The sequence below is a fragment of the Thamnophis elegans genome, chromosome 9 (assembly GCF_009769535.1).
Source record: "Thamnophis elegans isolate rThaEle1 chromosome 9, rThaEle1.pri, whole genome shotgun sequence".
Classification (NCBI taxonomy): domain Eukaryota; kingdom Metazoa; phylum Chordata; class Lepidosauria; order Squamata; family Colubridae; genus Thamnophis; species Thamnophis elegans.
The window spans coordinates 17,678,168-17,705,427 of NC_045549.1; the positions used below are offsets into that span (position 1 = coordinate 17,678,168).

The 27,260-nt window shown below is 40.4% G+C and overlaps 1 protein-coding gene across 1 annotated transcript in view; it reads left to right on the forward strand.

Annotated features, from left to right (window-relative positions):
- The window catches only part of GRID2 (glutamate ionotropic receptor delta type subunit 2), a 1,047,867-nt gene that overhangs the window by 868,013 nt on the left and 152,594 nt on the right, over positions 1-27,260 (forward strand). The window contains 2 exon segments of the mRNA XM_032224334.1: positions 21,357-21,501; positions 21,503-21,553. Of these exon segments, the coding sequence (XP_032080225.1) occupies positions 21,357-21,501; positions 21,503-21,553 (196 nt within the window).

The window sequence follows — 27,260 nt, forward strand, 5'->3', positions numbered from 1 at the left end:
TGCTTTGTCTCTTCTCTTTATTTTTTTCTTCCCTGTTTTAATAACAGAGGAAAAGGGAAACAGAGACCCTCAGCATGGCTGGTTGTCTCACCTTATCTGCTGGGAGGTGAAAGGTTTTCTGGCTCTCACAGTTTTACTACTTTTGACCGCTGTTTTACTGTCTGTGTGGGAGGGAACTGTCCTCTTCTCCTAAGGGCAGCTCCATTTATTCTGAATCCACTGCCAAGGTCTCTGCCAGGGGACAGGAGAGGAATGACTTCTCCCCTAAAATTGCAGTGATTCCCTATATAGAAAGCGTACCTAGGCATTTTTTCTCTACTGTGCCTTTTTTTGTGAAAAGTATGTCCTGCATTGTTATTATTGATCTTTGCAGACCTTGGCAAACCTACAAGCCAGAGAATATAAGAATTCAAGATGGTCTGGATGAGCATTTGTCAGCATGGGCAACTTTAAGAGGTGTGGATCAGGCATGAAATGCTCCAATCTTCCCTACTGGTTCGGAACTGGGAGCATCCACAGGTGTACACTCGCTTCGCTTGTGCATGGCCCTTTTGCACATGCTCAGAGTGTCCCTGATGATGTCTGGGTAGGTGGGTGGAGCCTTCCACTTCCACCACTACCGGTTTGCCTGAACCGGGGTAAACTGGCAGAATACCATCTCTGGTGTGGATGTCCACCCTCAGTCTTCCCTAGCCAACATGGTTGGCCAGTGAATTCTGGGAATTGAAATCCACACTTCTTAAAGTTGCTAAGATTGATAAATACTAGTCTAGGTATAACCATACTCCCTCTTCCTATAAAATAAAGATTCTCGTCCCTTCAACCCCTTAAACAAGGGCCTCTTGTGTTTAGGACCAGTGGTGTGTTCCTACCGGTTCGGACCAGTAGTGGTTTGGCGGCCTGGGTCGCTGGAACCAGCAGCAACCCAGGCCTGCAACGCCCCCAAACTGGTTCTCCAAATGGCGCCGTAGGACCCGCCATCTTGTTTTTTGCTTCTGCGCATGCGCAGAACAATTTTTACTGCACTGTGTATGCCCACACAGCGTGCATCAAGCGCACGCATCGCATGGCCATGAGCAAACTGGCAGTATTGACTGCCGGAACCCACCCCTGGTTAGGACATTTGTTGGAAGTTAGCAAGACCATGTTCAAGACCCAAGTGTTGCTGTGGGGTGGGGTGAGCCCACGTCCTTTGCTCTAGCTCCTGCCAGGGACATAAAAGGGGCCTCCAACTGAGTGTCCCCTGGGTAATGGTCATGTCACCGACTAATCTTTTCAACCTGGAAGTGCCTGGCTACTTCTGATATGAGTGCAAAACTCCCTAATAAATGCATTCTCTTATGCCACAGTTCTCATTAGACTGAATATCTTTGGAAAGCCAAATAGCCATTTAGGCAATGGCTATTTATCATGTGATCTTTGGCTCTGACACTTGAAACTGAATTCCAATAAATTTATTATTTTCTCCAAAAGGAAAATGAACTGTTCTTTCTACTGTTAATTGATTCGTCCAGATAGCTAAACCACCCAGCCAGCATTCAAATTTGCAAGCCACCCAAACAAGGCAGAATGTAATTCTTTTTGTGTCCTGTTTGTTCCGTCTGTATTAGAATTAATTCTCATAACCATATAACTATAGGAAGAAAAGAGAAGGAGAATAAAATTGCTTAGACAAAGCTTTCTATGAATAAATGAATGCGTCATAAAGAAACGTGCTTTAGAATAAGCAATTAGATGTTCATCCTCATTATTGGATGACTAATTATCTCCGGGCAGACAGTTTCCATGTTATAAGACAAACTTGTTCATTCTGCAGGCATGCTGTTGTTTTCTATATGCCATTGTAATACGTAAACTTTAATGCCCTCTTTCTTTTGGGGTGAATTGTTTCAGTCTATGTGAAACAATGCTTTTGCAATCTGATGAGAACTATATTGTGCAATTACAAATTGTCAGGAGCTAAATTAGTTCGTCTGTTTTTGTTCTTGTTTTGTTGTGCTCTTATTAAAATGAAAGGCTCCTGAGTTTATAATACCCAGCATCCCAATCTTACGAGCCATTTCACTTGCAAGGCTCGGATCACGGTTGCTTAAGCAACATCCCTAAAATATGAAATAAGCAAATGGAAATAAATCAAGTTGAGCTGACACCATTAAGATTCCAGCAGGTCCTTAAGACATGCAAGACCACAGATTTTAGCCATGTTAATCGGGACATGGTGGCTCAACGGCTAAGACGCTGAGCTTGTCGATCAGAAAGGTCAGCAGTTTGGCGGGTCAAATCCCTAGTGCCGCATAATGGAGTGAGCTCCCGTTACTTGCCAATTACCTCCCATAGACCCATTAGATCGCACGGCCTCCTCCGGGTTCCGTCTACCAGCCAATGCCATCTGGCTACCACCCGGGGGAGGGCCTTCTCTGTAGCAGCTCCGATCCTTTGGAATGAACTCCCTGTGGAGATTCCGACCCTCACCTCTCTCCAGGCCTTCCGGAAAGCCGTTAAAACCTGGCTGTGCTGGCAGGCCTGGGGTTGATGGGTTCCCCTCCCCTCTCGACTTGTATGGCTGTATGACTCTTGTGTATTTTAATTACGTGTATTGTGTTTGTATCCCCTTTTCCCCTTTTGAGTTGTTCGCCGCCCTGAGTCCCTCCCAGAGAAGGGCGGCATACAAATAAACTAAATCTTAAATCTTAAATCTTAAATCTTAAATCTTAAATCTTAAATCTTAAATCTTAAATCTTAAATCTTAAATCTTAAATCTTAAATCTTAAATCATCTTAAATCTTAAATCTTAAATCTTAAATCTTAAATCTTAAATCTTAAATCTTAAATCTTAAATCTTAAATCTTAAATCTTAAATCTTAAATCTTAAATCTTAAATCTTAAATCTTAAATCTTAAATCTTAAATCTTAAATCTTAAATCTTAAATCTTAAATCTTAAATCTTAAATCTTAAATCTTAAATCTTAAATCTTACTTGCCCCAACTTCTGCCAACCTAGCAGTTCGAATGCATGTAAAAATGCAAGTAGAAAAATAGGGACCACTTTGGTGGGAAGGTAACAGTGTTCCATGCACCTTCAGTGTTTAGTCATGCCGACCACATAACCACAGAGAAGTCTTCGGACCAAGTCGGGAACAGCTAGTGTATATGTGTGTGGGGAACCTTTACCTTTACCTAATTGTTATTTCCTTCACACACACATACTTCATGGAAGCAAGGGACAAAGACTAACCTATCAGGATCACAGGAATTTGGAATAATCAGTGTGGTCCTTTTTGCACAGCACCTAAAAAAAATTATCTTCCTTGTCTCATCACAAGCTGGCATTCTGTCTCTCATAACCTTAGAAGTTAGAACCAAAACACAAATCAAGTAATGAGGTTAAAATAATATTTGCTCTTGTGGGGAAAGTTTTCCCCAAACTATCTTCAAGAGGATACAGAAGAAAGAGAAAGAGAAGAGGGGAGGGGAAGAGAGAAGAGAGCGGAGGAGAGGAAGTGAGAGGAGGGAAGAAGAGGAAGGAAAAGGAGGGAAGGAGAGGAAGGGACAGGAGGGGAGGAGGGGTTGGGACAGCAGGGGACAGGAGAAGAGAGGAGAGGAGGGGAAGAGAGGAAGGGGAGAGAGGAGAGGAGGGGACAGGAGGGGAGGAGAAGTTGTGACAGAAGGGGAGAGGAGAAGAAAGGAGAGGGGGGGAAGAAAGGAGGGAAGGAGAGGAAGGGATGGAAAGAGAGGAGGGAAGGGAGGAGAGGAGAGAGGGATATTGTGTTTTACCAAGTTAGTGTTCAGTCTTGGCAACCACATAGATAAGGTTTTTCTGTGATGGTCTATCTGTAACTTGGTCTCTCAGGTCTTTAATAGTGCATCCAGCTTCTTGGATGAGAAGCGAAACATCTTCAAAGAAAATCCAGAAAATCCAGTTGCCTCTTGAAAAAGCATCTTTGAGACAACCATGACCCGGATGACTGAGAATCTCCATACACTATTGGCAAGAACTAACATCTCAGTCAGGTGACAGCTGTAACCAATAGGCATTCCACCTTGGGCAGTGATTATATCTCTTTCTGAACTGAAATAATAGAATAACAGAGTTGGAAGGGACTGTGGAGGTCTTCTCGTCCAACCCTCTGCTCAAGCAGGAAACCCTATACCATTTCAAACAAATGGTTGTCCAATCTCTTCTTAAAATCTTCCAGTGTTGGAGCATCGACGACTTCTGGACGCAAGTTGTTCCACTGATTAATTGTTCTAACTGTCAGGAAATTGTGAGAAATGCCTTCTCACAATCACTTGTACGATGACTATCTCCCTTTTGAACAATTACAAGGCATTCTACATGGTGCTACCTTTGAAGATCACTAGAAATCTACAAGTAATCTAGAAGGCAGGAACTAGTTATGAACACTTCTTATTTTGTCCATGTGGTCTGTGGGCTGAACTGGTTACCATTGGGCAACCAGATAGAGTTTATGGTTTTACCAGTTACCTACTGTATATAGCTCATCGTGGCTTAGGATCTGGTTATCTAATGAACTGGTTTCCTCCAGCTATTTCTGCCCACCCAGAATCATTTGATGCTCTGCTGGTCCCATCAGTGTACATCAGTGTCATCCTGCAGGACTGAAAAGACATGCCTTTTTGCTAGCTGCACTTGTCCTGTGGAGCAGTTTTCTCCTGAGGTCCACATAACTCTGTTGGGCTTTTATAAAGCCATAGAAACCGAAATGCTTTAGAGTACAATGTAGAAAGAGGCTTCCTGACAGTGGTTGGTTGGGGTTAGTCATACTCAATGCATGCATGGCATATATTTTACTGGGATGTTTGTTCTTTTATTTCTTGATGTTTTAATCCTATTTCATGTGCTACCTTCCTAACTAAGGCAGCATACAAATTTCTAATACATTATAACATACTAGCTGATAACCCGGGGTTGCCCGGGTATTTCTTTATCCAAATCCTGTATTAGGCAGGAAAAGGAATGAATTATATCTATAGTGTCGCGTCTTCCGCATGGAACCCACCCCTCTCCTGCATACGCGGCAGAGAACTGAAAATCAGCTGGCCGTGCACGCGTGGTGGAGCTGAGCTGGGGCGACAGCTCATGTGCCCTTAGAGAGGGATCTGCATGACACCTGTGTGCCAAGACAGACACACACACACACACACACACAAAAACACACACACCAAGGGGTGTTGGGATTGTCTTATCCCCACAGTATTTGTTTCCAGAGAGTAAGTCATCTGTGTACCAGGTTTGGTTGAAATTGTTCAAGGTGTTCCAGAATTATGCTGGAACACACACAGAGATAGATAGATAGATGATAGATAGATAGATAGATAGATAGATAGATAGATAGATAGATAGATAGATAGATAGATAGATAGATAGATATTACAGTTGAAAACATTTATCTGATTATTTGCTTCAGCTCCATGTGTTCATGCTACATGGTAGCAGCAGAGTTCATATGTAGATTTTTTTAAAAACTGGATTTCCAAACCTTTGAAATAGAGTTTTCAGACTTTTTTTTTAAGGTAGCCAGCATTGGAGGCATTTCAGTTCTGATCAAATATGCAGGATGGAAGCAGAAAACAAGAGCATAGAACAAGGCCCTCTGTTTCACTAAGCAAGAAGGTGACTAGAATGTTATGCAGGCTGGCTGAATTTTATTTCTAGCTAGCCAATAAGCTGGTGTTGTCTGGTATTTATTTATAGGGGGAAAATGTCTGGACCAAACATAATTTCTAATGTTGGATTTTCCCCCTTACCAGAGGGAGCCCCCTTGTGGAGTACTGTGAAGCCGTTACCACAGCAACTCCACTGCACTGTACAGTAGAAGCCATTTTAAGGCAGTACAGTAGGAGCCATCTTAAGGCACAATAGGCTTTATCTTAACAGAACACCCCCGAGGGTGTTAGGGGTGTCTTACCCCCACAGTATTTATTTCCAGAGAGTAAGTTATCTGTGTAACACATACACACACATATAGATAGATTTATGCTGGTCTATTGAATATTTTGGATTTCAAGGATCAAAATTAATTGATTGAAGTGAAAATTGCACAGAACAATGCTTCTCTAAGTATTTTTGTCCAGGCTGGGAGCAGTTCCTTTTCATGTAATACCAGGAACATCCTGCTTAGATAATATATATTTTACATTTATCTTCTGCTTTTCTTAATCTGTTTTCTAGTTATTTGCTATTACACTGGTGGGGGGGGGGAAACCCCTCATCTCTATCATAGTTCTGTTTTGCTCTTTAAGCAATGAAGGAACCATTCCTGGAGCTTGAAGATAAAGTATGTTCGCATCACCATAGCGCAGTGGTGTTCCCCAGCATCTCTTATAGTTATTAATTATTTTAACAGTGGTATATGTAGGCAAGTTGCTATGTTAGATCTTACCTTGATGAATGTTGTGAGCAGGATGAATTCTTGAAGCAAGGGAGTCAAATTGGCAAGATATCCTCGTTAGAAACCATAGACTGAGAAATGGCTGTCTCCTATTCCATTATCATTAGGTGCCCTGCAACTACACTTGAATTATAGAAAGCTCTATATGTGATCTGATGTTGGAAAGATCACTCCATGGAGATGCAAAAGCTTATTAAGAGAATAAGTGGCAACTTGAAATTAAACTTGAATAGCTAACTTTTTTTTTCTTACAGCGTTTTTCATTAGCTTTTATACAATTTCCTTTTTGGGGGAGGGGGACACATTCTTCCTTTTCCTAGGACAGATATACATGGTTTATCTAGATATTTGAGAGATTGTGGAAAGCTTTGGGTACACACATCAATTCCAGTTCTAAACAAATGATTGTGGTGTCCACACTGCTTATGTACAAATAAACCAAATCCAAAGGGATGTTGTAATCTGGTGCAGTTTTTATTAGGCTATTATTTTTCTCTAGCAGTTCCTTCTTGCCTTTAGCAAATTGGCCATTAAGTTGATTTGGCTGGTGCTTTTAAAAAGACAGTCCTCTAAAAGAGAGCAAAAGCTGCCCATCCATTACCATTGGCCTAGATATCGGGTTCATGTTCTGGACATAATTGCTCCATTGGAGGATTGACAGGTCAATTCAGAATGAAACAGAACATAAACTGAAATACATTGCTCTGAATTCCTGCAAAATCAGCCCCATCTCTTGATTAGGGCAGCAAATACCTGTGGATTCCTCTGAAGTAAACCACGGCCTTGATTGCAATCCTTCCAAATTTTGATAGCTGATAGATAGAGCAATCAATTGGAAAAGAGCTGGAAGGTCCTTTAATCCAACCCCCTGCTTAGGAAGGAAACCCTACACCACTACAGACAAATGGTTATCCAACATCTTCTTAAAAACTTCCATTGTTGGATCATTCATAACTTCTGCAGGCAAGTTGTTCCACTGGTTAATTGTTCTAACTGTCAGGAATTTTTTTCCTTAGTTCTAAGTTGCTTCTCTCCTTGACTATACTAAATGTATATTAACTTTAGTGTCCAAAACTAAATGTATGTGTTTAGAAACAATACAGTTGATGTACTGGTTATAAATGATAGACTTGACTGTTCAATGACTGTAAAACCAGCATATGAGTCTCAAAAGACAGATAAGGAGATACTGTTGGGCACAACTCAGCTCAGCAAGTCAATTTTTGTGTTTATCTTATGCCCTTCCTTCAGAAACCTTAAAATGACATACAGCACCACAATGGCAGGAAATGAGTGTGTCGCCTATTGCTGGATTGCAGTGAAATCCTATTTTTCTGTAGAATTTTATTGGATTCTATAGAAGTATACTTCTATAACTCAAAATAGTAATTTTATGGCTATAGAAGATGGCAAAATAGCTATCCCCAATTTGTTTCCTCAAGAAATCCTGGACTTAACACCCTGTGTTATCTTCCAGCAAGCTGGAGTTTTGTAGTTGAATGTGTCTGGAAGATTGGAAGGGCCGTTTTCTACATTTCAGTTCAGGTTCTACAATCTCTTATGTGTGCATTTTATATATATATAATCTCTTATGTGAGATTAATCTCACACACACACACACACACACACACACACACACACACACACACACACATATATATATATATATATATATATATATATATATATATACACACATACATACATTACATACTACATACATACATACATACATACAATCTCTTATGTGTGCATTTTATATTATATAAATTATATACTGTATATACTCGAGTATAAGCCTAGTTTTTCAGCCCACTTTTGGGCTGAAAAAAGCCGCCTCGGCTTATACTCGAGTCAGTGAAAATTTGCCCGAAATGGAGGAGAAAAGGGGCGGGGCCATGCCGCTGGGTGACACTCGTGAATGGCCCAGTGCCCCTGTGAGTTCCCCTCCCTCTGTGTCAGTTTGCGCGCAGCGCGCACCGCACCATCCCCCTCCTCACGTTCTAATGTAATGCAGGGCTGTCTTACGATTCCCCTTCCTCCCCCTCCTGCCACTCTGCAACGATGTCCCACTCCTCCTTGTTATGGCCAAGCAGCCACATAGCGATGTCCCACCTCCTCTGGTACAGTGATCCAATGATAGGAATCACTGTGCCGTGTGTATAGGAGGCAAGACATCGCTCCCGCGGCTGCACGGGACATCATCCATCACAGCGGACATCAGCATCATGAGGGTGAGTGAAGTATTTCATTGAATACACCGCTAGTTTACTGTTTTTCTTGAAATAAATATTCAAAACATTATTGGTATCATGTTTATTTTTTGAAATTTACCGGTAGCTGCTGCATTTCCCACCCTAGGCTTATACTCGAGTCAATAACTTTTCCAGTTTTTTGTGGTAAAATAGGTGCCTCGCTTATATTCGGGTCGGCCTATACTCGAGTATATCGGTATATATATATATATATATATAGTATACTATAATATATTTAGATATATATATATATATAATATATTAGCAGAGCATAAATATAACATAGTATATTATATATATATATATATAGATACTATATATATATATAATATTATATGTAATGTATGTATATATATATGATATATTAGATGTCGTTATCAACCACCCGATATGCCCAAAATCATGGGCGGAAGGTCACACTTCCACTCTCTGGTCCTTCGGCTCGTCACAAGAGACCATCCAGGCAGAACCCAATATTTTTACTGTGCCTTTTTGTTACATTTGTTTTTTTTTTGTTTTTTTATTGTGCTGATTTATTTATTTAGAATAATATATAATTATATTACATTATAATTAATATAATTAATATATTAATATAATATTATTATATTATATTATAATATATAATATATATATTGTATTTGTGCTGATAAATAAATAAAGGGAGACTAGTATAGATCTATTTCAAGCTATTTAGCTCTCATCAGCTAGCCATACCCTTACTGGGATTTGAACCTGGGCTATATTACATACTAGGCAGACATCTTAGCCATTAGGCCACAGGCTCTTATCAGTTATCAGCGAAGCCAGGGTGAAAGGTATCCATTAGATTTTTTTACAACCCCCGGTATGCCCAAATATGGGAGGAAGATCACTACTTCCATTCTCTGTCCTTCGGCTCGTCACAAGGGACCATCCAGGCAGAAACCCAATACTTTTACTGTTGCCTTTTTGTTACATTTTGTTGTATTTGTGCTGATAAAAAAAAATCTTATATATATATATATAATTTTCTGTTGGCTTTGCAAAAGACTCTAAACATCCCCGGCCCTTTTATCTGCCCTTAAGTGTCATCAGTGAGATTTGTGCACTTGCATAAAGCTAATTTGTGCCAGCAAATTCTTAATGGCTCCTAGCTGTTAGATTGGAGGAGTTCTTCAGAAAGTCTAATGAATGTCATTAAAAAAATGAAGGTCTGCCTAAGTGGTCCACAAGGATGGGTAAAATAAAGGAAATTATGTCAGGTCTGCAGACTTTCAGAGACTGCCTGGAAATTGATTTGAAGTTGGTGATATTTCGGAATTCTATATATTTATAAAGGCTCTAATATGCATGTGCTGATGAAAAAAAAAGGCAGAAACAGTAGGGGATAGCAGAGAAGCTGTGAGAATAAGATGAAGAAGCTAGAGGACTACCAAATGAAACTAAAGGTTCAGAAAGTCCCTATTTATTAAAATGAAATCTTTCCATGAAAACATATGCAGCACAGCATGTTCCCTCTCTGTTATTTGGGTGTATAATACAAAGCTCATGAAAAGATAGATTAAAAGAAAACTCGGCTATTTTATGCACTGTTTGAGGCTGAAATATTGAAACCTCTTTCTGTACATGGGAGAGATGGGGGATTAAGGTGACAAGCCCCACTCCACACAGTTCAGTTCAAGGTTTATGTGAAATATTTTCGCACAATATATTTTGGATTGATGGATTTACTCCAGAATGTAGGGATTTTGTTTTTATTTCAGTTTGAACTTCAATTCATACACACACTGTCAGGATTTGTTGCATAAATTCAAATTCAGAAACACAGAGAGATAACTGATTCAGCTGGATTCATTAATTTCTTTATATACATAACAATAGTTGAATAAAAGTACAATACCAACAGATAGTTCTTCCAAGTAACTACAAGGCAAGAGTGTTACAGGCAAACACAAGCAGTTAGTTTCACATCAGCGGATAAGCCCAGACAGTTTGTTTAGTTCTCAGAGCAGTGGACTGCTTTCGTTTCTGTTTCTATTCTCTGCACAGACTCAGATCTGTTTAAGCTCCCATTGGCTGACTTAGTTGCTATAGCTATTCATTGGCTGACCTTGTTCCCATGTCTCTCCCAGTCATGAATATTTTAACACAGAGAGAGAGAGACACATATGCAGCACACTATTCAATGTCTATGCTATCCAAAGGAGTAAGGAATGGTAAGTCAAGTAAATTAAAGGGATGGGGTAGGAAAATACAGCTTAAAATATAAATAAAAAAAATTTATTTCTATCTTACACATATCCAAATTTGGTATGCTTCTTTATATCTTTCTCAACTTGCAATCATCCTCCTTTCCATGAGCTCCATGCATTGTTTTGTACTTTTTAAATCTTTAAATCTCTACTTCTCTAAAGCTGCTTTTTTTCGAGAAGCAACTGGATTCCTTATTTTTCTTTGAAGACCTCACCCAAGAAGTTTTTTCAGCTCTGACTAGATGGTGGAGGAAAGGAAGGATTTATATTCCTTGCAGACAGCTGGTCATTTGCATTCTTTTAGAGTCGTTGAGGCCACTTGAAAGTTTATCTGTGTCCTCAGGGTCACCTGAGTCATTGAAAAGTTGGAGCTGTGCTTTCTGCAGGAGAGATGAAGCTTGGCTGTTATACATTATTTATTATACAAGTATAGTTCACCCCCCTCATTTAATCCATGTATTCCTTAATCTTCAGATCCAAACTTCAGATCAGTATATCATTTCTTTCTTCTTTCAGCCAAAAGTCCATTCAAGATTCCCAGTCTTTAAAAACAAAAATGTTCCAGAAAAGATTCCAGTCTTTCAAAAAAAATGTTGTTGTTTTTTCTTTTGACCACACAGGCCAGTTTTGCCATTTCTGAGAATTTTGACATTTTTAATAATCATTTATTACACTAATAGGAATGTTTGTTTTCTTAATAACATTTCACAGCTTGGTACAATCAAAGGCTTTTGGCTTTCTCAATTATCGGTGTGAATTAGCAACAATATCTCTTGTTTCTCAGCCTTTTCTAAAACCAGGTTCATTTCCCTTTCCATCCAAAGCTCTTACCTACATCACTGATGTTTAGGATCACTGATGTGTTAAAATATTCATGGCCGGGAGAGACATGATAACAAGGTCAGCCAATGAATAGGCATAGCAACTATGTCAGCCAATGGGAGCTTAAACAGATCTGAGTCTGTGCTGAGAATTGAAACTGAAACTACTCTGTCTGCTCTGAACTCTGAAATGAAACTGTTCTCTCCTGCTTTGTTTTGCTTGTAATGTCTACCATGTTGAAATAATCTACTATTGGTATTGTACATTTATTCATCTGTTATTATGTATATAAAGAAGTTAATGAATTCAGCTGAATTAATTATCTATGTGTGCTTTCTGGATTTGATTTTTCTGCAACAAACTCTGATACGATGTAGATTGGAGCTTTGCTTCTATGTAAAATTAAGGATACATGTGATAAATTTGCACATTCTGTTAAATCTTCTGTCATTGATACTAGTATGCGGACTAGCCCTGTCCATCGATTGGCTCCATATTTGCCAGTGTAGTTTGATTTAGAACAGTGTTTCTCAACCTTGGCAACTTGAAGATGTCCGGACTTCAACTCCCAGAATTCCCCAGCCAGTGAATGCATTCGCTGGCTGGGGAATTCTGGGAGTTGAAGTCCGGACATCTTCAAGTTGCCAAGGTTGAGAAACACTGGATTAGAATATTTTCCTTTTTTTGTTAGCTTGACAAATTTCCTTAGATAAACAATTTCTGTAGCCTTCCCATCGAGAGTGCCAACTTGGAGCTTTTCTGAGTTCAGAGGCCTTTTGCTTGATTTATTTTCTATGTCTGATCCCATCTTAGATATCTTTATGGATATCATAATACTTCTTCTAGTCTTCTCTCTTTGTACATCTCTGTCTTAATTCTTTGATAAATTTCTTCCTGTGATTTTTGTCCTTGGCTTTGGCTTTTCTATTCTTGGCAATTCTCACCATCTGTCTGGACAATCCAGTTTGTTTTCTTCTGTTTCTTGAAATTTTGGCAGTCTCTTTTCACTTTCATTCTTTGAATTCATTCTACAGTTCCCCTGGCTCCCTAACAATACTGTTCAAGACTTCAAAGTGATTCTTGATGTTCTCCTTGAAAATTGTGTGAATATATGCTCAAGAGCATATTGTGGAAACCAGCTGTCTTTGTTCCACAGTTTTAGCTTAATATGGAACTTGCATATTAGCACTTTGTGATCTGTTCCACATTCAACCCGTGGGATAGTCTTTGTTGTTGCAACCGAGCTCTTCCATCTCTTTCTACCAGCTTGATGCCTTTGTGCTTTATCCAGCGATGTCCTTGTATATTGGCATCATTTTGGTTGTTGGACGATTGTATTAGCTGTGAAGGAGTTGGCAGATGCTGATAAGTTTTCCCTACATCATTTCACTTGCCTTGGCCATACAGTCTAATTACATTCTCCCTCTTATTTTCCAACTTTGGCATGTTGCTTGCATATTCTAGCAACTTCAGATTGAACTGGACCATGAAACCTGTCAACCTTCTCTTTTTCTGCATCAATGGTTGGAGCATAAAAATGGCTAATCATCATATTATAAAGGGTTGCCCACAAAATGGAAGGGATGTTATTTGGTCACTTACAGTATTTTGAGTATAAGACGCACCTTTTTCCCTCAAAGAAAAGGCTGAAAATCTGGGTGCATCTTATACACTGAATACAGCATTTTTGGCCTCCTGAAACCTCGCCCCCTTCACCAAAATGGCTGTGCATAGCTTTTAGGAGGCTTTCAGAGTGTCCTGGGGACTGGGGAGAGCAGAAATGAGGGAAAAATGGGCTTTTTTTTGCTCATTTTGCAATTTTGCCCCCCACCCCCAGGAGCACTCTATAAGCCCCCTAAAAGCTATCCTGCCCCCTTTTTTGGACAAAAATGAGCCAGTTTTTGCAAAAAACGGGCCAGTTTTTACTCATCCCCCCCCCCCGAGCCCTACAAGTCTCCTGAAGGCTATTCATGCCCTTTGGGGAGGGGGGGGAAACAGGCCAGTTTTTGTGAAAAATGGCCATTTTTGGGAGGTTTGCAGAGTGCAAAAACTTTTTTTTTAATTTGCCTCTTCAAACCTTGGTGCGTCTTATAATCCAGTGCATCTTGTACTCCGAAAAATATGGTAACTGCATCCTGCTGTTGTTGTTCAGAGCTGGTATTCAGCAGGTTCTGACCAGCTTTGGAGAACCGCAGCAGAAATTTTGAGTATTTGGAGAACTGGTAAATACCACCTCTGACTGGCTCCAACCCCATCTATTCTGCCTCGCAAGTCCCAGCTGAGTCCCAGGGGGGAATGGGGATTTTGCAGCAACCTTTCCCTGGAGTGGGGAGGGAATGAGATTCTACAGTATCCTTCCCCTGTCATGGTCACCAAACCATGCCACACCCACCAAGCTACGCTCACAGAACCGGTTGTAAAAAAAAATGAATTCCACCACTGTTGTACATCTTTTTAACTATGAAAGCAATATCGTCCCTTACTTTTCACAAAGTCATATCTTGGTACTCGACTGCTTTGAAACTCTTCAATTTGGTACTCATGTGTTTTGATGAGAAAGTTTGTCCCACTACTTGTCTTTTGTTTGGTACTGAACCCGCAAACTAGAACTTGTTGGTGCCAGCTGCCTCAAATCTTTCTTGCCCTTTCCAGACAAACAATTGTCATCTTTCCAGGATCACCTTCCCAAATGTTGTTCATTGTCCGTTTTTGATCAGACTTCTGACAAATACCTTCTCAGGTACGCTTAAAAAGGTGACCAGATTTTCAGATTGGTAAAGGGGACACCATGACCGGGGGGGGGGAGGCTGATTAAAAATTTTATATTTTGTCAAACATGACCCAGGACACTGAAACCATCATAATACGAATCTGTTGCCAAACATCAAAATTTTGAACATGTGACCATGAGGATGCTGCAATGGTTGCGAAGTGTGAAAATGGTCGCTAAGTGTGAAAATGGTCATCAGAACACTTTTTTCAATGCCATTGTAACTTTGGTCACTAAATGAACTGTTTGAAAGTTAAGACTAGTTGCATTATAATGCCTTATGCTGGCTTACATTTTCAAGAGAGAGAAGCTAAATTCCTTGTTAGAATTGAAATAGAATTAGAGTAGAGTAAAATAGAATAGAATAGTTATTAGCCAAGTGTGATTGGACACACAAGGAATTGTCTTTGGTGAATATGCTCTCAGTGTACATAAATAAAAATAAAATAGTAAGATAGTGGGATCCTTGCTGCACCAAGCTCAGAAAGCAGCGATCCCACGATCTGCCCCCACACCTCCTCTTTCCTTAAGAGGAGGTGGGGTGGGGGATCCTTGCTCCCCAAGCTCAGAAACCAGCGATCCCACGATCTGACCCCACACCTCCTCTTTCTCCCTCTTCGTTCTCTTTTTGGGGGGAAGGAGGAGAAAGGACAAAAAGGAGAAAGAGGGAGAAATGCTGCAGGGAGAGCAGCGCCCGAGAAGAAGCAGTGGGGGGGGGGGGGAAGAAAAAAAGAAAAACCTTCCGACGGCTGAGCCTCTTGGCCTGGGACCCGAGCCTCCTCCTCACCGTGCTGCCTGCAGACAAATGGTGTGCGTCAGCTGCGCGCATGCGCCAGGAGGGGAGGGAACCAAGCGGAGAGAGGGAAACCACTGCCCTCTAAAGGCCACATCGGGAACGACACTTTAGAGAAATAAAAACTTTTTTTTTTAACGGCGTCCTTTTTAAAATTATTTTCTTTCTTTTGGAAAATCAGGACTTTTGAACACGCTGCCGGACACGGGACAAATTATTAAAAATCATGACTGTCCCGCCGAAAGCGGTACGTCTGGTCACCTTACTTAACAAACAAATGGCTTGGCAAACTTTTGCATTCACTAACTTCCCCTTCTTCAGTCTTCCAATTATCCAGTACAGATTCAAACCTACTTGAAATAAATTGCACAAAGTCTCTACAAGCATTTCTACTTTTTTCCAAATTACACCATCTGCAACTGCAACCTTTTTTCAAAATCTTCACAGTCCTATGGCTTCCTGTGCGTATTTTTTTCTTGCACACTAACATTGACAACATTCGTTTAAATGAAACTCTTATCACTAATTGTTTTTCCAACGTCTGCTCATTTCAACCCTATTTCAAATGATTCCATCATTTTTGTTTTTAATCATATGCTACTGGATGCTTCTGTTTACCCAATTAAGATTTTCTTTTTTAATTTCTCCCCAAAATATTCTGCATTCTTTTCTCAGTTTTTTTAAGCGTAACAGTTCCTTGGTTTTGTTTTTGCTTTGTATACACACTTTGCAACTGTCTGGAAACTGAGTCATGGCAACATGGTTTTCTTTTCTTCTTGGTCTGAAACTTTGAACTGCTTATCCAAGAAGCTTCTTCAATCTTTGCAACTATTTCTCCTTATATACTTTTGGTAGCATACTTCTCTCGTTATGTTATTTTACAGCAATCATCCTTTCACGCTTTGACCCACAGCCTATTTCACATAGATATTGTCTATGCCCCAATGTTCATCACGGCTTTAATCAATCAAAACTTTCATATAGTACTTTAATATAATACTGTAATATAGAGCAGGTTACTAGTAAAAAAATCATACCCATGCCATATATGACATTTTTTGCTAATGGTAAGAACAGCATCGATCAGTATGCCACAAGCACAGGTAAAGCCCAAAATACATGCTTGCACTATTTCTTATATGACAACTGTCTCATTTAGAGCAATGTTTCTCAATCTTGGCAACTTTGGAATTCTGGTGTTGAAGTCCACAGATCTTAAAGTTTCCAAGGTTAGTGTTGAGAAACGCTAATGTACAGACTATCTTGCAAACCTGTCTCTCACGATTTTGAGGGGTGTACAGAGCATTGGCACACAATTCATCTGTGTGTTTGTGTATGTATATGTACAGTATGTGTGTGTCTGTGTATACACACACAGAGAGAGATATAGGTATATATGCGGATGAGTGGATGGATGGTGGATGGATAGATGGATGGATGGATGGATGGATGGATGGATGGATAGATAGATAGATAGATAGATAGATAGATAGATAGATAGATAGATAGATTGTAGATAGATAACGAGAGAGGGAGGGAGGGAGCAGAGGAAGGGGAGAGAGAGCTTATAGATACTGTAGATAGATAGAGAGAAGAGAGAGAGATGATAGCTACTGGAGATAGAGATAGAGATAGATGTTAGAGAGATCAGAAGATAGATGTGATAGTAATAGATAGATAGATAGATCGATAGATAGATAGATAGATAGATAGATAAGATAGGGAGAGGACGAAAGGGGGCGGGTGGAGAGCGAGAGAGAGAAAGATGATAGATACTGTAGAGAGTGGGGAGAGAGGGAGAGAAGATATTGCTCAGGTAGCAAATAATTTCCAATTCTGTCCTTAAAAATGCCAGTTTGCAAGAGCTAAGAACCAGATTAAAGATTTAAGAGGATGAATACCTAGACTGTCACATTATACTTACTACGATATGTGCTTAAAATTTGTATCCGTCCAAATATGGAGTTTCACTTAAACAAGTGCAGTTCCAATTTCACTGAATATGCAGAGATTTAATAATATACTACAGGCATTTTTATTTTCTTTATTTGTAGGTTTTTATCCAGGGTTTTATTATTTCGTAAGTAACTCAAGGCAGCAACATGCATTATATACTTGCTTCCTCCTATTTTTGCCACAACAGTGTCCCTGTGTGGTGAATTGGGTTGAGAAATACAATGATACTAAATTTATCAGAAAGGTCTGTGGATATTTATTTTCTAAGCTTTCTTTGTTTTGTTTCCCAAGTATAACCATACCTCTTCTAATGGGTATTCAAAGAGTTGTTTTATTTAAAAAAACATAGCTTGTATTCTTTGATTAGAACACATTGACAAATGGTAGCCTTCTGTAACCTCTTCCGTTCTTTCTCACCTTTATTTCAAAACCATTCATTGTGATAATTGCTGGTAACATGCAAGAGCTGGTTTGTGTAAATAGCTAATTGGGGTTCCTAGGTTGCAAAGATGTAATTTCTGACAAGAAAAGACAAACAATTATAATTTACCATTGTTCTCACTATCAACATTTGAGAAGATGCTTATTTCACTATTGTTTTCTTTCCATGGCCCTTCTATAGAGGAGACAGTGATTAACATGTTAAAACCAACTTTTCTATAGAAGAGGATAGTGATTACCATGTTAAAACCAAATTAACTATTAGATTTTCTCTGGTTCCCATTCATAGACATCGGATAGGTCATGAACAGATTAACTGCAAGAGATGACTACCATGAATCATGTTTCAGTTTAAGAATGTTGAATGTTTAAGAAGGAACAGGAGAAACATGATAGCAATCTTCCAATATTTGAGGGGCTGGCACAGAGAGGAAGGAAATCAACCTGTTTTCCAAATCACCCGAAGACAAGAAGCAATGGATGGAAACTGAACAAGAAGAGATTCAACCTAGAAATAAGGAGGAACTTTCTGACAGTGAGAATAATCAACCAATGGAACAGCTAGCCTTTGGAGATTGTGGGAGCTTCACCACTTGAGACTTTCAAGAAGAGATTGGACTGCCATTTGTCAGAAATGGTATAGGGTCCCCTGCTTAGGTGGGGGGTTGGACTAGATGACCTACAAGGTCCCTTCCAACTCTGTTAATCTGTAAATCTGTACATTCCGCATAACACAATTACCTTGCAGTGACCAGGCCATACTAAAATGTAATGTACTAATCTTTCACTGATGCAATTTATCTACTCTCCACCAGTAGCTGGAGCAGACAACTGATTATGGGTAGTCCTCGACTTAAGACTACAATTGAGCCCAAAACTTTTGTTCTTAAGTGATATACTTGTAAGTCAGCTTTTCCCCATTTTACGACCTTTCTGGCCACAATTGTTAAGTGAATCACTGCTGTTGTTAGTTACGGTTGTAAGTGAATCTGGCTTGCCCATTGACTTGGCTTGTCAGAAGCTTGCAAAAGATCATCACAGCAATGGTCATAAGTATGAACCAGTTGCAAAGCATCCGAATTTGATCACAAGATCACAGAGTTGCTCCAAATGTCGTAAAACTGTGAAAAACGGTCATAAGTCACTTTTTTCCAGTGCCATTCTAACTTTGAACAGTCACTAAATGAACTGTTTAAGTCATGGACTATCTATATGTTCACTTTTATTTTTTTTTAAAAACCCAAGCAGTAGATGTCAAAAGAGCCGAGGTGGCGCAGTGGTTAGAGTGCAGAACTGCAGGCCACTTCAGCTGACTGTTATCTGCAGTTCAGCAGTTCAAATCTCACTGGCTCAAGGTTGACTCAGCCTTCCATCCTTCTGAGTGGCGTGAAATGAGAACCCAGACTGTGGGGGCAATACGCTGACTCTGTAAACCGCTTAGAGAGGGCTGAAAGCCCTATGAAGCGGTATATAAGTCTAACTGCTATTGCTAATTATAAATTCTTGACAGTGAACTGATTATTGTCTTGTATGATCACTCAGAGATCTGAGTTCCCATCTACTTCACCCAAGAAAAACAAATTTTTGTCATTATTTCGTTCATTTTTATTACCGAAGGCTGTTTCTTTCTTCTGTTATTCACTAATGTTTCTGGTATTTTACTACATCAAATCGTTGTTGTTGCTGCTTTGCTGGCAGAAGTAGCATCAATAAAGCTGCTTTGGAGACAGCTCTTAACCACCACAATTCTATCCAGGGATCTGCTGCCTATTTGTTAACAAGGGGGTCTCCAGCCAATGGAGAAAGGTGGGAGGTATGCATTATTAGTGTAGATAAAGCTGAAATAAATGAATCAGTAGGTTGACCCACAAGAAGGCAGACTCATAATTCCTATGCATCTGTAGTATGCTGATTTTTCACATGTTCTCCAGCCGATTCTTCTGATTATAGAGATAACTAAAGTTCACTTTTGCCTGTTTATTGATGCTTATCCCTTTTAGCACTTAATATAAGAAATGTAACTTAAGACATGGTGTTGCTGTGTTTATGATAGAAACAATCTTTGCGGAGATGTAATTTATCAGTGCTAGAGGAATGTTTTTACTTTGATATCCAGAGGCTAAATCAAATAGATGATAATGGTATGGTTCCTGTTTCTGGTTATTGCTTGACATCTTGAGGACTCGCTGATAGAAAGGTGTCATAGAACTTGACAGATGAATGAAACCAATCAATTTTAGCCCTTGCTCTTTTTTTTTCTTTTGTTGGGTTTCTTTTGGATGATGCTAGGTTTTAAACCAGGGGTCCTCAAACTTTTAAACAGGGAGCCAATTCACGGACCCTCAGACTGTTGGGGGGCGGGCTGGATGGGTGGAGGGCTAGTGATCATGTGACTGGGTGGGGATGGCTAGTTCATGTGACTAGATGGGCGTGACCATTTAACAGTCCATTGAACAATGCATACAAATTAAACTTGAATTTGTTTTGCTCTTTTATTTGCTTTTGTTTGCATGTTGCTCTTTTGGTTGCCTTTTCTTTTTACTAGATCGTTTGTTCAGTTGTTTAGGAGTCTCATGGTCCCCTTCAGGAAGCTCAGTTTTGCAGCAATTCTTCTCAGCCCTAAGGAGCTTGAGAAATATATATATATATATCTCTCTCTCCCTCCCTCCCTCCCTCCCTCTCTTTCTTGCTCGCTCTCCCTCTGGTTTTTTTTTCTCTCTCTCTGTCTATCCCTCTTTGTCTTCTGGAGGCAGGGGAGGTGAAAAATGGACTGTTTCTGCCCATTTTTGACCTCCTGGGACATCTGTGTGCCCCGTTTTTCACACACACACACCCCTACAGAAGCATTCTTCAGGCCAAACACAGGCAAAAATGGCCACAAATGGGACGCTTTCACCATTTTTTTTTAACCTTCTGGGGCATCTGTGTGCCTCATTTTTCACCTACCCCCTCCATCTCCAGAAGCATTCTGCAAGCCAAAAATGGCTCATTTTTTTGGCCCAAAAGGGCCATTTCCGACCATTTTTTGGCCTCCTGGGGTGTCTGCGCACCCCATTTTTCACCTACCCTGCCCCCAGAACATCTCTGAAGACCAAAACTCTTGGCCTTACTGTTCAGTTTCAGCCTGCGGGGCTCGCAAAGGTTAAGTCCTGTGCTTGGCCGAAGGGTGGGTAGGGCGATATGGACAGGGCAGCCTCATGGTCATGCTCAGGCCAAATTAATGGCTTTGGCAGGCCGCATGTGGCCCCCACAGGCCATAGTTTAAGGACCCATGTTTAAACTGCCAATTACCATTTCCATTTAAAAAATACTGCAATGGTGAGTCACTTTGGGAATGGCATGTTCCTTAAATCTCAAAGTGGGATAGAATGAAATAAATAATATTGAACCTTTCCTTCCATGTTGCTCTTTAAAAGAAGCTGACCTGCCCTGATTTCTGTAGGTCTCTCTTTAAACAAAAAAGAATCCAATCCTTTTTTTTCCTCTCCTTTCCCCTGAAGCTCTGCTCTTTCCCTTGTGTCTTAAAACATGAAGGCAATTCTCCTGGACTTGCTTTGACTTTTATGGCTCAAAATCAAAAAGAGCTGTTGTCATACGTGCTGTCCTTGCTCGCCAATAGCCTGGAAATGTGGAATCAATATCTTCTGCTTCTTGTCTTCTCTAATATTTAAGGTCTCTTCAAGATCTCTCCCGGCAGACGGATATTCCTTACGGCACCGTTTTAGATTCTGCAGTCTATGAACATGTACGGGTGAAAGGCATGAATCCTTTCGAGAAGAATAGCATGTATTCGAAGTTGTGGCAGATGATCAACCGACAGTAACGGGTCTGAGAACAACGTGCAAGAATCCCAGATTGGCATTCATAAGGTAAGTCGATAGTTCAACCTTTTTCTTGATCATTAGAAAAATCCTTAGGATTAATGGATTTATTTTACAAAGAGTTTTACCACAGGGTTGTTAGGACATGAAGAATAATCACCTTTGAATGATTTCAGCTTTTGGCTCATTCTACTGCTGCATCCTGAAATTGGGACTAATTCATGTACTTTATTTAGGTGTGTTGGAAGAAATGCCCTTCTGGGTTCGGTTCCAAGTGGGCGGAAAGACACTGGAAACATCGAGGCCTCTTGGAAAGATGGTTTTAATGGTGGACAGGATCACATGCCTTGGAGCTCCTGGGTGAAAAGGGGGATCACATGCTTCAAGATGTTGGGGTGAAGAAGAAAAAATGGGCAGAGATGCTGAGTGTTCCTGAGTTTTATACTCTCTCCGGGCCTCACTTCCTGTTCCTATCCCTGTGTAAGAAATGTATTCTGATTGGTTGTCAGACTCCCAGGAGGCAGGAGGTCTTAGCTAACTTCGTAGGCTGTCCCGAGATACCAGCTTGTTTGCCTTGCTGGCTGATGTAATCTTCCCAGGTACCGTGTGGTGAGATGGGTAGAGGGTTAATCCTATCTTCGTTATGTAGAATAGACTGGCTCAAGCCTTAATGGCCCATTGACAAAAGGGGATGGGCAGGAAGCTGCAGGGAGCTGCTTTGTCTTTAAAAACATGTTTCTCCTTTTCTCATCCAGGGAAATATAACATTCTGCCTTTTTAATATTTCCTAAAATATTTCATTTTTCTAAGAGAGGGAGGGGTGGGTGCTAACTTCCTACAGGTGGTTGGGGTTTTTTTCCCCCCAAAAAAAACACAAAGATTTTTTTTTCCTTGAAAAAATTAAGCCAGTTGTTCACCACTTTTTTAAAAAAAAAAATTTGTATCATTTAGCTCTACAAGTAGACAGGGGCAGCTATTTACAGATAAGAACTTTGCCTTTGGCTTAGAACAGTGTTTCTCAACTTGAGGTACTGTTAACATGGCTGGCTGGGGAATTCTGGGATTTGAAGTCCACACATCTTAAAGTTGCTGAGGCTAAGAAACCCTGCCTTAAGATGACGGATTTCACCTATTCATTAAGAGGAGCAAGATTAGCAGGTTGCTTGCAATTTGTATTGCAGCTCCAGGGCTACCAATTACACTAGAAACACAGAAGCCACGTTCATGAACTTTTTCACAAGTCTTGCCAATTTTCTTTTCCTGACTGAGGTAAAGATCAAGACCTTAGGAATGCCAAACAGCAACTGAGAACGAACGAACAAAAGAAAGAAAGAAAGAAAGAAAGAAAGAAAGAAAGAAAGAAAGAAAGAAAGAAAGAAAGAAAGAAAGCACAGTAATCTTAAATGTTCCATTGTGCTTCAGAGTGTTACAGCTATAGTTGCAATTTGGCAAACCTTAAAGTGCTTCTTAAATAAGAATGGTTCACCACTGAGCCAGCTTGCTTAAAGAGATGAGGAACTCTTTTCCTCTGAGTTGGAGTTGGAGAAGGGAGAGGAGGGGGAGAAGGAGGAGCAATTTAGTAAGGATACAGTTTTCTGATTTAAAAAAAACAGGTTGACCTGTTTATCTTTTTAAAAAGTTGGCATGCTTCAGAGAATCTGAAAGTCTGGTTCTCCACGGGATCATGCTTATTAAAATAACTAATTTTATATATCTATATATAAAGATGGCTGTGGGTGTGAATGTTCCAGCATAACTCTGGATTGCCTCGAGCAATTTCATCCAGATTTGGTACACAGATGACTTACTCTCTGGAAACAAATATTGTGGGGGCAAGACACCCCTAAAACCCCTTGGGATGGTGTTCTGTTAAGATACAGCCTGTTGTGCCTTAAAATGGCTTCTACTGTACTGCCATAAAATTGGTTCTACTGTATAGTGCCGTGGAGTTGCCATGGTAATGGCTTCATCCTAAGGGACTCTCTCTGGTAAGAGGTAAAATCCAACATTAGAAATTATATTTGGTCTGGACATTTTCCCCCTATAAATAAATTCCCCGGGCAATGCCAGGTTATCAGCTAGTACTTATATAAAAATTGAGTCCAACCAATTGTTTATCCTCATTATTCACTGTCACTCCTTTTTGCCATCCGAAGTTTCCAAATTTCCTTTATGCCATTTATGTTAGTATATAGATACATGACACTTGTATCTATATACATTACCGCTTATTCTTCCCCTTTCCCTCCTGCAGTTATCTGCGGCAAAAAAACATATATTTTCCCCAGTGAATAGTCAGAATCACAATGTGCTTAAATAATACCTCAGTACATTTAACTTGGTATACAAAATATTTAACTAGCAGGAAAACTGTGAATTACTGTCAGGTGAAATAAAGCTTTTGGATTTCACAATAAAAGAAGGTCTATTTTGCAAACCAGGATGTTAATTTCAAGCTGCAGCTCAGCAGTAACTGAAACGCAGAAATAATGGTTCTTCAATTCTTTTTTCTCTCTTCTCTTTTTTTTCCCCCCTAATTCTTACTGGGATAAAGAATGGCTTTCTTTATTTTGCTGACAAATAACCTTTTAACTATGATAGTTAAATTCCTTGCACTGACAAGAATTTCTGGTCCTAATGATGCCACAGTGCTTTTCTGAGTCACACACTAAAGTGGAATAGATTGGAAATCTTTCCTTTTATATGCAATCGAGGTTGACCCTAGGGATCCCATTGGTGCAGGGTTTTTCAGCAATATTATGGAAGAAAGTGTGAAGGCCTTCTTCCAAGCTGTTTTTCAACATCCCAGTCCAGCTTATAGCCCAGAATTTTCAACTTCCATCCAAGTATTATATGGAATTGTCCCTGCTTACCTTCCAAGATCACGGTTGAGGCCTACCAGAGGCCAGTGGAGCTGGCAGCAGATTCAGACAATGAGGAGGTTGAGGAGGAACATGGGCCAGTCCTGGAGTCTGGGGAAGACGCTTACAAATGCTCTGCATTGGAGGCAGAGATGGGGCCAGGGCTGTTTGACAGTTATCAGATGCCTTCAGAGTCAGACATCAGTGAGGCAGAAAAACAGCTGGAGCCTGTTCCCAGTGTGAGCATGCGCAGAGTTGCCAGACGAAGGGAACAGCTAAGGAACAAAGGTTGACTTGGGAGTAAGGCCACAGGTGGATGGTGAATGGCCCCTCCCATAGGGAATAAAAAAGGAGAGAAGGGGGAGGAGGAGGAGACAATTTGTTCATTCCTGCATTCTTGCCAAGTATTGCGGCGTCTAAAAGATATCGGCCTGGCTACTCTCCAAGCCTGATAAAGATAGATAATTGTGAACTATCTTGAAAGACTGTGGGAGAGGAAAGACTTTGCTGGAGAGGACTTGGACTCGGCTTCGTGCTGCTGGTGAATCCTAGGTCAGAATAATCACCAGGAAATCACAGGAGTGTAGAACCAGACTGGGAAGTAAAAATCACAAACTTCCCAGGAGACAGCAAAAGCAAGTTCCTTTTTTACTGTCGTCACTATAACGGACATGTTCATGTAGTCTCTATTAATCAAGCTTGATGGATGTGCAAGAATTCTATGTATAGTATAGGATCATGATATCTATGAATAATATGTCTATGTGTATTTAGGCAGGTAGCATGGTTGTAGTATTATTTATTCCTCTTATTCGTCTTCTTTACTCCCCTCTTTTATTGATATTATAATGATGGTTATCATTATTCTGTTGGTTTGCATGTGCACTGAGAGCTTCTGCCCCAGAGACAAATTCCTCTAATCCAGGGGTGTCAAATGCAAGGCTCAGGGACTGGATCCGGCCTGCGGGGTGCTTAGATTTGGCCCATGGAGGTCACCCTGGAAACAGTGAAGGACTGGCCTGCAGTGCCTCTGCCAAGGAAAATGGAACTTGGGAGGGCTGCATGTGTTCCTTTCAAGCTCCATTTTCATTGGCAGAGGGTTGGAGGAGGCCGTTGCAGCCAAGAATGGAGTTTGGGAGCCCATTTTCTCTGGCAGAGTGCTCGGTCCATCACAGGAGGCCCCCCAACATGAGTGATGTTGAGCTGGCCACACCCATCCTGGTTACGTCCACTCTGGCCTCACGAGGTCAAACACAACCCTGAATTGGCCCTCAACGAAATCGAGTCTGCTCTAATCACACTTGGCCAAATAAATGTTCGCTTCACTTCAATTCAATATAATACATCATGAACTGGAAAATTATGCCCTAACCTTTAATCTAACACTATCAACATGGATTATGTGCCAGAAGAGAGGGGATGACTATCACACTTGCTAAATTTACCTAGTTGTTAATTAGCTACTGTATTTTTCGGAGTATAAGACGCATCTTTTCCCCTCAAAAAAGAGGGTGAAAATCTGAGTGCGTCTTATACACTGAATACAGCATTTTTGGCCTCCTGAAACTCCACCTCCTTTGCAAAAATGGCCGTGCATAGCCTTTAGGAGGCTTCAAGAATGCTCCTCAGGGCTGGGGAAGGCAAAAATGAGCAAAAAATGGCCCTTTTTGTGCTCATTTCCCCCACCACCACCCCCCCAGCCCCAGGGCCACTCTAGAAGCCTCCTAAAGGCTATGCATGCCCTTTTGGGGGGGCAAAAAATGGGCCATTTTGGGGAGGTCTGCAGAGTGCAAAAATCTTTTTTTAAAAACTTCCCTCTTTAATATCTTGGTGCGTCTTATATTCCAAAATATATGGTACATAGCTATGGACAGTTATAAACAATGATTGTTAAGATGCTGTTTATAGCCATAATCTCCATTTGTTTTTTCTCTAATGCTGAAAAACTGATTCCTTATAATACTAAGTACACTTGTAGAGGAGAAATCCATAGAGTCCCAGATTCCTGGGCTTGGAAGTCATGGAATATAAGTGGCGCAATCCAGTGCCCTTGTTCCTGCCTCTAGTGCTTCATCCTTTGCTGTCTGCCAAGTGTTGTCCATGGGGAACCCTTGGCTGGTGCTTATTTATTTTTAATTGAAGCATCCCTGTGACACAGAGCACTCAAGCACTTTTCAAAATACAAGATTGGAACAGTCAGCCCAGTTTTACCCAGATGTTAAGGATATATTTTTTTCTCATACTCATAGACTACTGTATAACTGTACAGTAGCACCTTTCCACTTGATTAAAGCAGGTAATGGATGCCTAACTTTAAAGGTTGGGATGGAGTAACACAATTTTCCAAGCCAGGCTACCACTTCAGATTGGACCACTGCAGGGGTCTGACTTGAGATAACATCGTAAAATGGAAAAGAGTCACTTCCTGTAGGTCGAATATATAAATTAAATGTAGCATTTATAATAATTAACTAATCCAAGGCTGTAACAACGATGGGTAGTTTAAATGGAAGTCTGATTGAACTGTTCTCTTTGCATGAACGATGTAGAAACTTCTCATATTAAACAGCTCTATATTTAAGGATTGTCTTGGACATGGTGGATCAGTGGCTAAGTCGTTGAGCTTGTCGATCAGAAAGGTCAGCAGTTCGGTGGTTCGAATCCCTAGCGGCGCATTACAGAGTGAGCTCCCGTTACTTGTCCCAGCTTCTGCCAGCCCAGCAGTTCGAAAGCATGTAAAAAGGCAAGTAGTAAAAATAGGAAACCACCTTTGTTGGGAAGGTAATAGCGTGCACCGTCGGCATTTAGTCATGCTGGCCACATGACCACAGAGACGTCTTTGGACAGCGCTGGCTCTTCGGCTTTAAATGCTTTAAAAAGTTTTTTTTAAGTTC